The 16,548-nt window shown below is 55.7% G+C and overlaps 1 protein-coding gene across 5 annotated transcripts in view; it reads left to right on the top strand.

The window, feature by feature from the left end:
* The window catches only part of TUBGCP6 (tubulin gamma complex component 6), a 24,093-nt gene continuing 7,545 nt past the window's right edge, over positions 1-16,548 (top strand). For 3 of the 5 annotated variants that reach the window (XR_010411255.1, XM_064590418.1, XM_064590419.1), the window contains exons 1-9: positions 1-1,230; positions 2,329-2,492; positions 6,511-6,721; positions 12,136-12,309; positions 13,430-13,551; positions 14,343-14,421; positions 14,525-14,634; positions 15,639-15,730; positions 15,826-15,965. Coding sequence is in view for 4 of the 5 variants with exons in the window: in XM_064590418.1 (XP_064446488.1) it covers positions 490-1,230; positions 2,329-2,492; positions 6,511-6,721; positions 12,136-12,309; positions 13,430-13,551; positions 14,343-14,421; positions 14,525-14,634; positions 15,639-15,730; positions 15,826-15,965 (1,833 nt within the window). In the remaining variant the exon portion in view is untranslated. The remainder of the gene's footprint in view (positions 1,231-2,328; positions 2,493-6,510; positions 6,722-12,135; positions 12,310-13,429; positions 13,552-14,342; positions 14,422-14,524; positions 14,635-15,638; positions 15,731-15,825; positions 15,966-16,548) is intronic. The other 2 variants (XM_045872300.3, XM_045872301.3) reach the window with 1 other exon arrangement.

Genomic DNA, 16,548 nt, shown 5'->3' on the forward strand with positions numbered 1-16,548 from the left:
CGGGCGGGGACAGCGGTGGCGGGAGCGGGCGCCGCGGTCTCGTCGCAGGCTGAGGCCTCGCCCGGCGACCCTGCCTGCCGCCGCCCCCACACTCCCTCCTCCGGCGGCGCGCAGTCCCGGCCGCCCCTCTCCGGACGTCGACAGAGCGTCCAAAGCGGGCCACGTCCACTGTGTACGGCCCTCGCGCATCTCCTCGGGTGGTCCCGCTTCCGTGACCCCTGAAGGGCGAAGACTCGTGGGTGGGACAAGTGGCGAGCTGGCGCTCTGCAGCCTACTGCGGGCGGCGGGGTGGCGGCGGGGTGGCGGCGGGCACAGGGAGGGCAAGAACCTGAAAGTGCGAGTGCTGAGCCTCCGGGTGTCGGTTTCGGGGTCGCCGGGCGGTCAGCGCCGTCTGACCCGCTCCCACGCCCTGCGTTTCGGAGGCCGGAGCGCAGCCCGGCCGGGGTGCTTTCTTACTCGCTGGGGGCCTGGAGCTGAGAAGGGGTGGGCATGGCCAGCGTCCCCCAGCTGTTCGACGACCTGTGCGAGGCCGTCCTGCCGGCCGCGAAGGCTCACCTGGGCCAGCACGGCGGGAGCCGGAAGAGGGCAAAGCAGAGACTTAAGAGGGTGGCCTACAATGCCCTTTTCACGAATCTCTTTCAAGATGAGACTCATAAACTGCAGCCTGATCTCTCCAGACTCCCAGTGAAGAACAGGATCCTCATGCTGTCCTTCGACTTGAGAGTGGGTGGTCTGGGCCCCGAGGCTGACCGTCTGGAGGGACTGGTGGAGGAGCTGCTAGCAGCCCCTTGCTGTCCGTTCGTGGAGGTGGGGTCTGTTTTGGGCCTCCTGGTTCAGCTGGCAGGGAGCGGCCCCCCTCAAGTGCTGCAGCGCAAGCGGGACTACTTCTTTAACAACAAGCATGTGGGGAGAAACGTGCCCTACAGCGGCTACGACTGCTACGACCTGAGTGCTTTTGAGATGGACGTTCAGTCTTTGATCTCCAGAGAGGAGTACTTGTGTCAGGACATGATCCAGAAGGCGCTTCAGGTGATGGAGGCGGCCCCAGGCACTGGCCTGCCCACCGCGGGGCTCTTCTCATATGGGGACCCTTGCGGTGACAGGTTTGAGAGAGACACCCGGGTCTCGCTTTTCGGCGCTCTGGCGCACAGCCGCACATATGACATGGATGTCCGGCTAGACCTGCCCCCGATGCCGGACAGTGCAGACCTCTCTGGATTGGCCATTAAGGTAGAGTGTTTGCTTTCCTGCGTCCAGCTCCCCGGCAGCTGGAAATGCCTCCTTTGACCTTGCCTTGGTCATGGTAAAGGCAGGATAGCGCTCGAGTCCCTGTCACTTGGTGGCTGAGCCGTGGCGAGGCGAGGCTGCTGGAGTGGGCTTCACCTGGGTGGGCAGGGACGCCACCGCCCACCTGCAGACCAAAGCAGCACGCTGCTTTTCACCTTCTAACGGGGCGCGTTGTCAGGTCACTTACTCTGCTCTCTAGGGTTGCTGTTTATGTTTAATTACAAGGAAGTAACAAGTTCAGCTACATCTCAAGTACATAGCAGAGCCACGTGCCGCAGAATGTTTGTTTTTGCTATGTGCGCAGTTTTGTGCACTTTCTTCCACCTATAAAGTGGGATATTTCCTACCTTAGTAAATCATTGTTGGCCTTTATGTTTTGTGACTTTATAAATGTTGCTGAGACATTTCAGCACTGTCATTACTCAGTTATTCCTTTACTACGAAAAATTCTCACTGTAGTGAACATCTTGGCGTGCGTAAATTTTTCTGTTTACTATGATTTTTAAAATTTTTTAATTTTTAAAGGATTTATTTACTTATTTGAGAGAGAAAACGCACACGAGCTGGGGGGGGCGGGGGAGTGGCAGGCAGAGGGAGAAATAGGCTCTGCGCTGAGCCGGGAGCCTGACATAGGGCTCGATCCCAGAATCCTGGAATCATGACCTGAGCCGAAGGCAGACGCCTAACCAACTGAGCCACCCCAGTGTTCCTACTATGATTTTTTTATGCTGGGTTCCCCAAAATGGAATTTTCACATCAGAATCATTTCATGAAAAATTCCATTGTAAGTGATATTGACGCTTATGTGTCCTATATAACTGGAAATCCATAATCTTAATTAATCCAGAGAGTGATTTGGTGGGAGTGAAAATATTGTGTAGTAGCTACGTGCTTGGGAAAAATAGAGGAAACATTCTGCTGGGTGTTTCTTGTAACGAGTAATGGGAAGTGTGTGGGGAAGTCCCGGAATTCTGACCACACTTGGGTGAAATTTAGACCCAAAGACATACATGATGTTTCCTTCTTTCCTGTGGTCTCCAGGTTCCTCAGAGTGTGGATCAGTCCGACGATGAAGGGTTCCAGTCAGCATCTAATTTGACTCCTGACTCCCAGTCTGAACCAGGCATGACTCCAGACATCGACCTGTGGGATGCCGTGCTCACCTACGAGGCCAGCAAGCGGAGGTGCTGGGAGCAAGTTGGATGGTCCGTGAGCCTTTGCTGCTAAACGCATCCCCCCCACCCCCCCGCATGTGAGCGTGGCCTGTCCTCGGGAGGGCTCAGGCAGTTGTTTGTAGAGCAGCTATGGTGGGATTAGGAGCCTGGAAGTTTCATCAGGCTAGTGTGTGGCAGGCCTGGATCCTGGGAGGTGAGAGGGATGCCGAGGGGAAGGACTTGCAGGCTTCAGGGAGGTTTCTCCGGTGCCAGTGACTTCTGCAAATCAGTGAGGGCTCCCAGTCAGGTGTCGAGGGCAGCCTGGCAGGTGCAGTCAGGGCCAGGGCACAGAGTGCTGGTGAGGGAACAAGCTTCGCGTCCACTGGTCTTCACATCCAGGGCTGACCGTGGTGCTCTCTGGCTGACAAGTTCAGTCATGGCAGAGCTGCCCTGACCGGTGCCAGCATCCCGTCCCCTGGGCTCATCCGTGTCCAGAGGCGTCTGCACTCAGGACCGCTCAGTCTGTAAAGCACTGGTGTCGTCCCTCAAAAGCTCCCAGAATGGGGATAGAGGACACACATTTCCCACTATTTGCTCCTGGGACCCTCTTGTCCCATCTCATCTGCTGGCAATTCTGTGGAACTCCATTTTGGGGAGCATAGGATGCAAGAGTCAGTGTTCGCAGGAGTGCAGTGCCTTCTGGTGCAGCGTCTGGGCCCAGCAGGGTCTCTGCAGGGTGGACATGGGCCGGGGCGTAGGCAGTTAGGGGCCGGTTGTGTTCGGGCACCGCTCCTGCTGGCGAGGTCATCTGTCTCGTGCAGTGGATTCCTCCAGGGATGGCCAGCTCCCTGCTTCCCTCAGCACCACCGGTGGTGGTGCTGGCCTTGTCTTGCAACTTCCTGTCTTGTGTGCACAAACCAAGTCTAGCCATCCCGCTTCCCGCTAACCCCCCACATGTCCCAAAAGTGGGCCAACAAGTTAGCACTTTCTTCTGTAAATATTTGCTTAGTGGTATTTCATTAGTTTCTACTTTTTAGGACACCATTTAGGAGATACGATTGCTCACCAGGTCTCTGTCCTTGCCCCCTGTTCTGCCGAGTGCAGTTGATCTCCTTGGCGTCCCCCGAAGGTTGCTGACCTTAGAGCTCCAGCAGCGAGGAGCACCGCGGCGGTCTTCCCCTCGCTCCCAGGACGTGAGCGCGTGCCCAGCAGTGCACACATGGTGGCTTCCTCAGGGAGACCCTCAGGGCCACGCCTCAGTTGGGCGTGGGCCCCAAACTCACTTCCCCCAAGCATCCTCCTCTGCCTGTTCTGGTGCGAACCTGATCCCACTGGCCCCTGACCCCTGAGGCCTTTTGCACTAGTTCATTTGGCAAATCTTTTGAACTTGTTTCAGTTTAAATCCCAGCCACCTGCTAGTTTCCTACCATGAGCTCTGGCTAGTGGGCAGTTAAGGAAGCTGCTGCCCTCCAGAAGCAGGGCTGCCTGTCCACCCGCAGCCCTAGGACTGTAAACTCTGTCCTCTGAGACCCCTGGAGGACCCCTCCCCTGTGCTTTGGCCCGAGTACCCGCGTAGGTCTGAAGGCCTCCTCTGCTGTTTCTCTGTGGCTGCACCCATTCTGGGGGGAGTGATTTCATTATGTTGACGGCTGAGTTCTCCATGGGGACAAGGGGAATTTGGTGTTTTCCTTCATGGATTTTTCTGCCTTAGTTCTGAATCCCCCAAGGGGGCACACATGGCCACGGCGGTGCTGGCGTTGACCCTGGAAGAGTGGGGGCAGGAACAGCCGGGGGTGAGAAATGGGATGGCGCCTGCAGCGTGCACCTGTCCTGAGCAACTCCCTGGAGGAAGCTGAGAAGGACTTTGAAACTTGAGAAGTCTTTCCTCTCGCTCTTCTCTCGCGCCCTCTCGAGGGAGCGAGGGCAGATGTCCGTGGTCTGGCCACAGCCTACCTGCCAACCTGGATGCCTCAGGTCTGGCCTCCCTGCTTCCTCCTGCCCTTCCCTCATCCTCCACACAGCTGGTGCCACCTTCCAGGGACAGAAACCAGAGCACATCATTGCTCTGTCTGCCACACTTGATGGCTGCCCCTGGTCTGGATCGAGGGCCAATCCTTCCGTGAAGTCCTCCCCGCACTCCCCAGCTCCACTCACACTGACCCCTTTTCTCTTCTTGTTGCTCCCTGGGCCTCTTGGAGTCCTCCTCAGCCCTGGGGTCCAAGTCAATGCTTCCTCGTTTCTCCCATCTGTAGCGCCTGCCCTGGGAGGCTGGGCTTGTCTGCCTCGCTGCTCCCCCTGCACTCAGATACTTGCTGAAAGAGGGGAAGAATGATTGACGTGCATTGTCAATTAAAAAGGATTTTTGTTTTTTTTAAAGATTTTATTTATTTGCAAGAGAGGGACGCCTGGGGGCTCAGTAGGTTAAGGGACTGCCTTCGGCTCAGGTCATGATCCCAGGGGCTTCTCCCTCTCCCTCCTCCTGCTCATGCTCTCTCTGGCAAATAAATAAAATCTTTTTTTTTTTTTTTTAAGATTTTATTTATTTATTTGAGAGAGAGAGAGCAGAAGCAGGGGGAGCGGGGGAGGGGTGAGGAGCAGGCTGCCTGCTGAGCAGGGAGCCCGATGCAGGACTCGATCCCAGGACCCTGGGATTGTGACCTGAGCTGAAGACAGACACTTCACCGACAGAGCCACCCAGGCGACCCAGCAGGATTTTTGATTTAATAGGTTCTGAGATGTATTGTTCTTGTACCTTGTACATCATTCCTGATGGGATGAAAACGTGCTGGTGGTCAGACATGCATCTTGATGTTAAAATGTTCTATAGCTTGGAGCTGTTACCCCCTCAGGAAATGACTTTTGTCTTTGAAGAATAAATGATACTCTTTTTGACATGCTAGACCTAAAATAAATTTTTTTTGCAGAGGAGGAGAAAGGAGCTGGTTAGGTATTAAAAATGAGAAGAAAAGTTTTAAAAGAGCTTGTATTCCCCAAGCTCCCTTTATTAAGAAATTACTTTTTCATAGGGCGCCTGGGTAGCTCAGTCATTAAGCGTCTGCCTTCGGCTCAGGTCATGATCCCAGGGTCCTGGGATTGAGCCCCGCATTGGGCTCCCTGCTCGGCGGGGACCCTGTTTCTCCCTCTCTCACCCACCGTGCTTGTGTTCCCTCTCTCACTGTGTCTCTGTCAAATAAATAAAATCTTAAAAAAAAAAAAAGAAATTACTTTTTCAGTGGATTTTAAAAAACAGCTCTTTCATGTTTTTCAGTAGGGGTTTATGGTTTTCAAAGGAATATTTAAAAAGTGATACTGGTTTTTTTTTTTGGCTGCTTTTGACTGATGTGGCTGTGAATTCCTGGCATAGATAGGACGGCGTGGAGGCAGAGCCCCTGGAGGCTGCTGTGTGTCCAGAGGCACCTTCTGCAAGACCAGCAAGCCTGTTACGTCCAAGAATTTGTGAGACTTTTTGCTCCACGAAACTGAATAAAGGAAACCTCATTAAGATATTCGGGAGGCTGGCAGGGGGGCTCCCAGGAGGGAGCATGCTGCTGGAGCTAAATGGGGGGCCACCTGCCGGGTGTGTCTTGTGCTACGGGGGCTGCCCTGACTGGGAGCTCCCCCTGCCGGCCGCCGGCGCCATTCTCGTCAGCTCTCTTAGGCTGGATCCCAGGAGTGGCAAGATGCACGTAGCTAAGATTTGCCGTCATGCTCGTCTTGAGCATACAGTTTTGTATGTGGCTTATTTAACTTAGTGTAATGTATTCGAGGTTCATCCATGTTGTAGCAGGTGTTGGTGTCCATTCCAAGCCTGAATCATATTCCATTTCATGGGCAGGCTGTGTTTTGTGTATCCATTCATCTGTCGTTGGACATCTGGGCTGCTGTGGGCGCCATGCTTATTTTTAACATGAAGACACATTGTGATCGTCATCCTGAGGAGCATCGTGTGCCCCTGGGCACTTGTTGCTGCTTCTGGTCTTCGTCCCTCTCTCCCCGCCTTTTGTTCATGCAGCTGAGGTGTGTGTGTTGCTCCATCCGCTTAGTGCCCCCTCCTCTGTCTCCCACACAGCCCCCCTGGCCACAGAGAGGAGCCCTACCTCACGGAGGCCGGAAGGGACGCCTTTGACAGGTTCTGCAGGCTCCGCCACGGGGAGCTGCAGGTGCTTGGCGGGGGCCTGCTGCAGGCCCCACAGCCCGTCCTGGTAAAGGAGTGCGAGCTGGTGAAAGATGCGCTGAATGTCCTGATTGGGGTCGTGTCTGCCACGTTTTCCCTCTGCCAGGTAAGCAAGTGCCGGCATGCGGGGGCAGCAGCAGCACTGTCCTGGCAGCCTGCCGTCTGCCTGGCACTTCACAGCATAGACGGGAGCCCAGTGCAGGAAGCGGGCAGCCGCAGATACCAGCCTCTGCGAGGCGGGCTGGGGGTAGGGCGCCGTGGGTCTGCTGGGAAGCCGGCTCCATGGCCTGCCCGGAGGTCATGGCCACCGTCTTCTCGTTTCAGTTTTAAAAAGTATTAGTTTATGAATGCCATTTTAAAACTGAACAAAAGTGCGATGTTTATTGCTATTGGTGAAACAATAGAAACGTGCCCGCCATTTCCATGCCCATCCTCAAGAGGGGCCGAGGGGCCCTCTGAGCCTTCCTTGTACTTGGACAGGGTGCGCACTCAGCCCCGAGGGCCACCTGCCTTGCAGGAAGGCCCCCCCCCGCCCCGTTCAGAGACTGTTGCTGGCTTTACTCAGTGCCCTGGGCTTCTCTCCTTGCCGGTGGGCGGGACCTCGCTCATTCTGGGCAGTAGCTGCAGCTTATCTACCTTTTGCCTCTTGCTGGGCACTCATAAAATAAATGAATGTATTTACAAGCATGAAGCCTTTTGTACATGTCAGTCTGCGGAGCCTTCTTTCATGTAAGTGCCCCCCGCCTCTTTGTTTCTGAAGCGTTCTTACATAGTGGCTGTTCTCGAACTTGAGTATGTGCTAGACGCATGGCCTGGGGTTGCCCCGAGACATGCTCTCTCGAAGACTCCTCAGGTGGTTGATGCAGGTGCTGGTGTGAGGGCCACCCTCTGGAGACTCTCTAGAATGCCATTTTTATGGCCTCTTACGAATGGCCTTACTATGGAAGCAACCCCCCTCCTTTTTTTTTTTAGTTTTGGTAAAATACACATAAAATTTAACATCTTAACCACTTTTTTCTTTTCTTTTTTAAGATTTTTATTTATTTATTTGAGAGAGAGAGAATGAGAGAGAGAGAGCATGACGGGGGGAGGGTCAGAGGGAGAAGCAGACTCCCCGCCGAGCAGGGAGCCCCATGCGGGACTCGATCCCGGGACTCCAGGATCATGACCTGAGCCGAAGGCAGTCGCTTAACCAACTGAGCCACCCAGGCGCCCCACTTTTTTCTTTTTTAAGATTTATTTATTTATTTACTTTGAGCGAGAGAGTGTGCGTGCGTGTGTGCGAGCTGGGTTGGGGGCAGGGTAGAGGAAGTGACTCCTCAATAAGCACGGAAGCCGTCACGGGGCTCGATCTCATGATCCTGAGACCAGGACCTGAGCTGAAACCAAGAGTCAGATGCCTAACTGCGCCCCCCAGGCATCCTCCACTTCTTTTTTTAACCCACTTTTAAGTGTACTATTCGGGGGCATTAATTACATTCCCAGTGTTGGGTGATCATCATCACTGTCTGTTTACAAAATTTTTCATCTTCCCAACCTGAACTTCCCAGACTCTGTCCCCATCACGCACTCTCCCCACAGCCCCCTCCCCGGCCCCGCCGTCTGCTCTCTGTCCCCCTGGGTCTGACCACTGCAGGTGCCTCCTAGAAGTGGAACCAGACAGGATTTGTCCTTCTGGGTCTGGCTTGTTTCAGCACAGTGTCCTCAGGGCTCCCCCGGGTCGTGGCAGGTGTCAGCAGCTCCTTCCTTTTTAAGGCTGAGTACTACTCTTTCTATGTATGTACCACGTTTTATTTATGCATTCATCTGCGTGTGGGCACATGGGTTGGCCGTTGTGAATGTGCTGCTGTGAGCGTGTGTGTGCAAGAGTTTGAGTCCCTGCTTTCAGTTCTTTCAGGTATATACCCGGGAGTGTGAGTGTTGGGCCCTGTGTTACGTTATGTGTAGCTTTTGGAGGAACCAACGAACTATTTTTCATGGTGGCTGCACCACTTTACCTTCCTTCCCACATCCTGTGAGGGTTCCAATTTCTCTTTGTCCTCATGGACACTTGTTTCATTTGCTTTAAGATAACTGTCCTGGGCACCTGGGTGGCTCGGTCAGTTAAGCAGCTGCCTTCGGCTCGGGTCATGATCCCGGGGTCCTGGGATCGAGCACCTCATCGGGCTCCCTGCTTGGCGGGAAGCCTGCTTCTCCCTCTCCCACTCGCCCTGCTTGTGTTCCCTCTCTCACTGTGTCTCTCTCTGTCAAATAAATAAATAAAATCTTAAAAAATAAATATTTATATATTTAATATATAAATAATATTTAATATTATTTAATAAATCATGTTTTTAAAAAAGATTTTACTTACTTATTTGACAGAGAGAGGGAACACAAGCAGGGGGAGCGGCAGAGGGAGAGGGAGAAGCCAGCTCCCTGCCGAGCAGGGAGCCCGACGTGGGGCTCGATCCCAGGACCCTGGGATCATGACCTGAGCCGAAGGCAGACGCTTAATGACCGAGCCACCCAGGTGCCCCCACAAATAAAATCTTTAAAAAAAGATAACTGTCCTAATGGGTGTGAAGCGGTGTCTCATAGTTTTGATTTGCATTTCCCTAGTGATTAATCATACTGAACATTTTTTTATGTGCTTATTGGCCATTTGTATATCTTCTTTGCAGAAATGTGTATTTGAGTTCTTTGCCCATTTTTGAATTGAATTGTTGAGTTGTAGCATTTCTTTATATATTCTGGATATTAATCCCTTGTCAGTTTCATGATTTGCAAATATTTTCTTCTATTCTGTAGGCTGTCTTTTCACTCTCCTTATAGTTTTCTTCGAAGCATACATGTTTTTAATTTTCATGAAGTCCAGTTTATTTGTATTTTGTGCCTTTGGTGTCATATGTGAAAAACTGCCAAATCCGGGTCAGGAAGATTTGCCTCTGCGTTCCCCTCAGAGTTTTTTGGTCTTAGGTCTTAAGTTGAGGTGTTTGATCTACTTTGAGTGTATTTTTATATGTGGTGTTGGGGGAGGACCCAACTTAAATCTTTTGCACGTGAATGTCCAGTTTTCTCAGCACTGTTGGTTGAAAAGACTGTCCTTTCCCCACTGAGTGGTTTTGGTGTCCTTACTGAAAATTAATTGGCCGTACATGTGAGGGTTTACCTCTGGGTTTCCTGTTTCGTTCATCTGCTCTCGGCATCTGTCTTTATGCCAGGAGCACACTGTCTTGATTACTGTAGCTTCGTAATAAATTTTGAACGTGGGGGGCAACTGGGGGGCTCAGTCGTTAAGCATCTGCCTTTGGCTCGGATCATGATCCCAGGGTCCTGGGATCGAGCCCCGCATCGGGCTCCCTGCTCCGCGGGAAGCCTGCGTCTCCCTCTCCCACTTCCCCTGCTTGTGTTCCCTCTCTCACTGTGTCTCTCTCTGTCAAATAAATAAATAAAATCTTAAAAAAAATTTTTGAACTTGGGAAGTGTGAGGCTTCCAACATTTTTCTTCTTTTTCAAGATTATTATTATTATTTATTATTTTTTAAGATTTATTTATTTTAGAGCAGGTGAGCAGGGGGAGGGGCAGAGGAAGAGGCAGAGAATCCCAGGCAGACTCCCTGCTGAGCGCAGAGCCTGACCACCAGGCTCCATCCCAAGACCCTGAGATCGTGAGCTGAGCCGAAATCAAGAGTTGGACACTTAACCGACTGATCCTCCCTCCACCTCCAGGTGCCCCTCCAGTGCTATTTTAAACAGAAATGGTGAAAGCAGACATTCCTGCCTCCTTCTTTGTCTTAGGGGAAAATCTTTCAGTCTTTTACCGTGGAGTGTGATGTTAGCTGTGGGTTTGTCATACATGGGTTTTATCATGTTAAGGAGGTTCCCTATATTCTTTAACCTATTGAGTGTTTTTATCATGGAAGTGTGTTGGAATTTGTCAAATGCTTTCTTTGCACTAATTAAGATAACCCTATTTTTTCTTCGTTCTATTAATGTGGCCTATTGCATTGATTGATTTTTTTTTTTTTTTCACTTCTCCAATGAGTATTTATTATTAGCTAAGCCATGATTCAGGATCCCCGGGTGGGGATCAGCCGGCACACAGGTGGGAGAAGGATGGAGGGCAGAGGAGAGGCAGGTGGAGCCAGTTGAGATCTTCCCAGGAAACGTGCCTTCTGCCCGGCGGTGGTCCCGGGCTGACACCCAGGGTATGGGGCTGTGGGACGCATACAGGTGCTGGTCTCATGAAGTCCGTGTAGTTCTTCCAGCGGCTCCCGCTCTGCCTTTCGCTGGGGAAGTGGCTGGCCGCCGGGCAGTCTGATAGTTCTGGACTTCGGTCTTGATCCACGGTACTGACTCCTAAAGACGCCCCTGAAGCAGCTCGTGGGTCGGTGTGACCCTCGGCAAAGTCCGAATTGATTGATTTTTGTATGCCGAGCCACCCTTTTTAACATGCTGCTGGATTTGATTTGTTAGTGTTTTCTTTTTCAGATTTATTTATTTATTTGGGGGGGGTGGCAGTGGAGAGGTAGAGAATCCTCAAGCAGACTCCACGCCCAGTATGGAGCCCCATGGGGGGCTCCATCCCATGACCCCTGAGCCGAAACCAAGAGTCGGATGCTTAACCGACTGAGCCACCCAGGCTACTAAAGTTTGTTAGTACTTTATCAGAGATTTTTACATTTACGTTCATAAGGGAAGTTGGCCTATAGTTTTCCCTCCTTATAGTGTCTTTATCTTGCTTTGGAATCAGGGCAATACTGGCCTCTTAAAATTAGGAAGTATTCCCTCCTTTTCGGGTTTTGGAAGAGTTTGAGAACAATTGGTGTTAGTTCTTTAATTGTTTGGTAGAATTCACTGGTAATGCCATCTGGTCCTGAGCTTTTCTTTGTTGAGAGGGTTTTTTGTTTTTTTAAAGGTTTCTTTAAATTGCAATAAAATACACAAAACGTTTACCATCTTAATCTGTTGGGAGGTACTGTGTCTGTGGGAGCCTGTTGATAGAGAGGCTGTTGGCTGGGACGCCTGGGGCTTGTCTGTTGGCCCTCCCTGCCCGCCGTGTCAGAGCTGCAGTGGGCCGGCCTTTGCGGCTCTCCCTGTGATTCCAGGACACAGCTCGGCAGCAGCCATGTGTTGTCTCCTCGGGATGCGTCCCTGCGAGTCCAGTAGTCAGATCTAATGACAGCACTTTAGGTGCTGTGTGTGCACTTCTCGGGTAGTGTGGGAGGCCGCGTGTCTTCCTGCACCCGCATCCACAATTGGCTTGATGTTTCAGATACGTACTATTTTTCAGTGTGGTCCATAAAAACTCCTGTTTGTTGTTTCTGCGTGTGCATGTTTTCATTGCTGAGGGTGGGGCGGTCGGGCTATGCTTTGGGCCGTCTGCTCTCTGCTCTTGGCGCTTCCTGTGGGTGTGTCTTGGTTTGGGGGCACCCAGTCTTGGGACACTCTGCGCCGTGCTGAGAGGGTGGAAGGGGCGACAGTACCGTGTTGGGCTCTGGGTGCCTGACTCAGTAGCCTCTCCTCTGCCCTGTCCAGCCAGCTCAGACCTTCATGGTGAAGCGGGGTGTCCACGTATCAGGAGCCTCCCCTGAGAGCGTCAGCAGTCTCCTCTCAGAGGTGGGCGAGTGGGGGACACACTACACACGCCTGAGCCAGTTCTCTCTGCAGCCTGTGCTGGACTCCTCGTGCAGCAAGGGCCTCGTGTTCCAGGTACGGCCCTCCGCCTCGTCGCTCTCCCAGGCCTTCCTGGGAGCCTCAGGATTCTACCCCAGGACCACTGAGTGCAAGCCTTTTGTTTCCTTAGCAACGTCTAAAAGCTGACAGTCCCTCTTCAGGAACGGGGTGCCCAGGGATGATGTTTTAGCTCCACTGTCACTTACCTGCAGACCTGGGCAGCCGTGTTTAGGCCATGGGGTAGAGGTGTGGCCAGCATTCCGGGGGGGGGGGGGGAGCTGGGCGGTATGGGGCAGGCTTATGCTGCCTGCTCCCTGCTGGGTCCTCAGGGAGTTGCATAGCGACCGACACAGCATCCTCCCTGCTTTGGGGTGTTGAAGTTCTAGGCCCTGGGGCTAGGCCAGCTCTTCTGGAGGACCTCACAGTCGGCCCATATGCTGGGCAGAGTCCCCCTGGGACAGCAGGTGCGGCCTGCTGGGAGGGGCAGGCGTCCAGATGGAGCAGGGCGTTTGGGGAGAGCTGAGCGAAGAGCAGCAGGGAGGCTGAGCAGAGGAGGCAGGAGGCAGGATGCTGGGGCCCACGGGGAGCTGGGGGGCACGGGCTCCTTCCCTTCGTGGCCCAGTGGCAGTGCTGGTGGCTGATGAGGTTCGGGTTTGAGACGGTGCAGGCCGGGCCCATGGAGGCAAGGAGGAAACTGACGAAGATGGGAGGGACTGCCATGCGGGTCGAGGACGTGGCTGGTGGGTAGACTGACTTTTGTTCCGGAGCGTTCCGTGCAGACCCGCTGCTGCAGTGCAGCCCAGGACGCGTGTGTTGCCGAGAGCCCGGTGGTTTGAGCGGCCAGAGACCCTCTCAGAGTTGGCACCCACGTGCAGAGCCTGGCTGCCCCTTCCAGAACTCCCCCTGGGACCCGCAGTTCCCAGCGTCCTGGTGTAGCTGGTCTGGGCCCTGGGATTCCGTGAAGGGTCCTTCCTTGCAGCTGGGCTGGGGTGCCTGGGCATGACCCATCCATGCCCATTCCTTAGAAGATGGAGCCCCAGGGTTGGGGACGGGAGCCAAGCCTTTTCCCCCAGCTCCAGTGCATCCTGTAAGTTCTGAGCTTAGCGGCCATGCCCCTGGGCCTGGCCGCCCCGCTCCCAGCCCCGTTGCCCAATAGGCCTTCACCAGCGGCCTGAGGAAGTTCCTGCAGTATTACCGTGCCTGCGTCCTCTCCACTCCGCCCACCCTGAGCCTCCTCACCATTGGCTTTCTTTTCAAGAAACTGGGCCGGCAGCTCAGGTGAGCCTTGGCGTGGGGGCCGAGTATGGGGGCCGTGTGGAGGCAGGTGCGGGACTAGCTGGGCTGCAAAGGGCTTGTGAGAACAGGGTCCCTTGCCCCCAGTGGGCTCCCCGGGTGCTGCGTGCTGTGTATCTGTTGGTGGCCTACCGTGGCAGGCCCCGTCTAGGGCTGGGGGCACCTGCCTGAAGGGCACACAGGGTCCCCACAGACCTGGCTCCTGGCACTCCTGGTCAGTTCGTAAACCCCAGGCGGAGTGGTGTGGCAGGTGCCCTCTGGAGAAGGGAGCATGAGGGCCTGGGGATGCTGGGGAGAAGGGTTCAGTGGGAGAGGAAGCCTTGTGGGCAGAAAGGCTGGAGGTGGGGTGCAGTGGGGGTGGCGAGAGTCTGGGGGCGCCTGGAGGGTGCTGGGGCAGGGGCACTGTGCTGCCATGTGGATGTAGACTGCAGCAGGGCAGAGAGGGCGGGGGTCTGGGCGGGGTCTGGGCAGTCATCCAGGCCAGAGGAGGTGTTACCCGGCGTGAGGTGGCGGGGTGCTGTGGGGGCGGGGGGAGGGTCATGCACCCAGGGTGGTTCTGAGTCTTGTCGGAGCCTGAGAAGGGGGTGGAGATGCACAGGGTGTGCAGGGGGGACCAGGCAGGAAGCTCAAATCTGGAGTCCTTGAAGTCCGGGTGCTTTTAAACCTGGAGCGTGAAGGCAGGCAGAGATGGGCCCGGGAGACATTTTGCTTTGGTATCCCTGGACCTGGGGCCTCTGAGTGTCTGCTCCCTGGTCTCACGCAGCCTCTGTGTCTAGGTACTTGGCTGAGCTCTGCGGTGTTGGCACTGCACTCCCAGGTAGTGGGGCCGGAGAACCCAAGCCTGCATTCCCCACCGTGAGTTCTGGGTTCTTCCCGAGTGTCCTCCCTTGGTGGGGCTGCTGCTGGGCGTCGGCCGCGTGTGGTACTGCGCTGAAGCCCCTCCCCTTGCTGTCTCCAGGGGGTGAAGCTGCTCTCCTACCTGTACCAGGAGGCTCTCGATAATTGCAGCAACGAGCACTACCCAGTGCTGCTGTCCCTGCTGAAGACCAGCTGCGAGCCCTACACGAGGTGGGGCCCGCGTACCCCGCGCAGACCGTGCACCCCGCGCAGACCCCTGCCCCGCACAGACCGCGCACCCCGCGCAGACCGTGCAGACTGTGCACCCCGCACAGACCGCGCACCCCGCATACTCCGTGCACCCCATGCACCCCACGCAGACCATGCACTCACATACCCCGTGCACCCCACCTACCCTGCGCAGACCGCACACCCCGCGCAGACCGCGCACCCCGCATACTCCGTGCGCCCCGCACAGACCGCACACCCCGCGCAGACCGCGCACCGCACATATTCCGTGCACTCCGCGCAGACCGCTTACCCCGCACACCCCATGCACCCTGTGCAGACCGCACACCGCGCAGACCGCGCACCCCGCATACTCCGTGCATGCCGCACACCCCGTGCACCTCGCGCAGACCGCGCACCCCGCGCAGACCACGCACCCTGCATACTCCGTGCACCCCACATACTCCGTGCACCCCACGCACCCCGCTCAGACCGTGCAGACCGTGCACCCTGCACAGACCGCGCACCCCGCATACTCCGTGCACCCCCATGCACCCCACGCAGACCGCGCAGACCGCGCGCCCCGCACACCCCGTGCACCCCACGCAGACCGCGCACCCCGCGCAGACCGCGCACCCCGCATACTCCGTGCGCCCCGCACAGACCGCGCACCCCGCGCAGACCGCGCACCGCACATTTTCCGTGCACCCCGCGCAGACCGCTCACCCCACACACCCCATGCACCCTGTGCACACCGCACACCGCGCAGACCGTGCACCCCGCGCAGACCGCTCACCCCGCATACTCCGTGTACCCCGGCGCACCTTGCGCAGAGCACGCACCCCGCGCTGACACAGGACAGCAGCCTTTTGTCACACACCGCCTAAGGGCAGGGGTTGTGTGGGAGGAGGGGGGAGTAGCGCTGCTGGGCTTGGACTGTGGGCACATTGGTGGACCACCCCCTTGGCCGCCATGCCCCCTCATGGCTGGCCTGTCCACCCTGGCAGGTTCATCCACGACTGGGTGTACAGTGGGGTCTTCAGAGATGTTTACGGGGAATTCATGATCCAGGTGAACCGCGAGTACCTGGGCTGCAGAGGTAGGTGGCTGCTGGCTGCTAGGCCGGGCCTCTGCCATCGGATGGTTGGGGCCAGGGCTGCACCCCAGCCAGCCATGTGTCCCGCCCCCATTCAGATAAGTTCTACTGGACCCACGGCTACGTGCTCATTTCCAAAGAGGTGGAGGACTGCGTCCCTGTGTTCCTGAAGCACGTCGCCCACGACGTGTACGTCTGCGGGAAGACCATCAATCTGCTGAAACTCTGCTGCCCCCAGGTGAGGAGCGCCCGCCCTCCCGTGCCTTCTTGTCCTGCTGCCGTCCCTGTCCCCTGAGACCTGGCCATCTGTCTGTAGTGTGTGCTGACCTCTCATATCCCCCTGAGTGTCACAAGCAGCTCCATCGAGTTTCTGGGAGCTTGTCCAAAGGCAGGACGGAAAGCAAAGGCATATCAAAGGCCAAGGGGCGGTGGGCTCCTTCCCTCCCTCCACGCGGGAAACTGCCCCAGTGGGACAGCCGTGGGCTACATCCGCAGGAAGATGGACCCAGGCTGGTTTAGGGAGTCGTGTCTCGTGGTTTGGAGGGTTGTGGGGGAGGCCTGGCAGCGGCCCATGTACCATCCATGGTGTGCAGCCCTGTAGAGCAGGGAGGCAGGTGGGCTGCCCAGGACAGGGCTGGGGAGGGGCCAGGAGGCTCAGCCTGTGCCTGACGGGGTCCCTCCTGTGCTGGGCTGAGAACAGACTGGAGCTGTCAGGACATGGGGAGGGGCCGGATGCTGGGGCGCTCGAAGGCCGAGGCTCCCTGGGGAAGGGGTGGCCAGCAGTGGGGTCTGTTCTGTGTGGGCTGACCCTGGGCCTGTAG

The sequence above is a fragment of the Mirounga angustirostris genome, unplaced genomic scaffold (assembly GCF_029215605.1).
Source record: "Mirounga angustirostris isolate CCGP_5_RB_7025 unplaced genomic scaffold, mMirAng1.0.hap1 SCAF_5, whole genome shotgun sequence".
NCBI classification, from domain to species: domain Eukaryota; kingdom Metazoa; phylum Chordata; class Mammalia; order Carnivora; family Phocidae; genus Mirounga; species Mirounga angustirostris.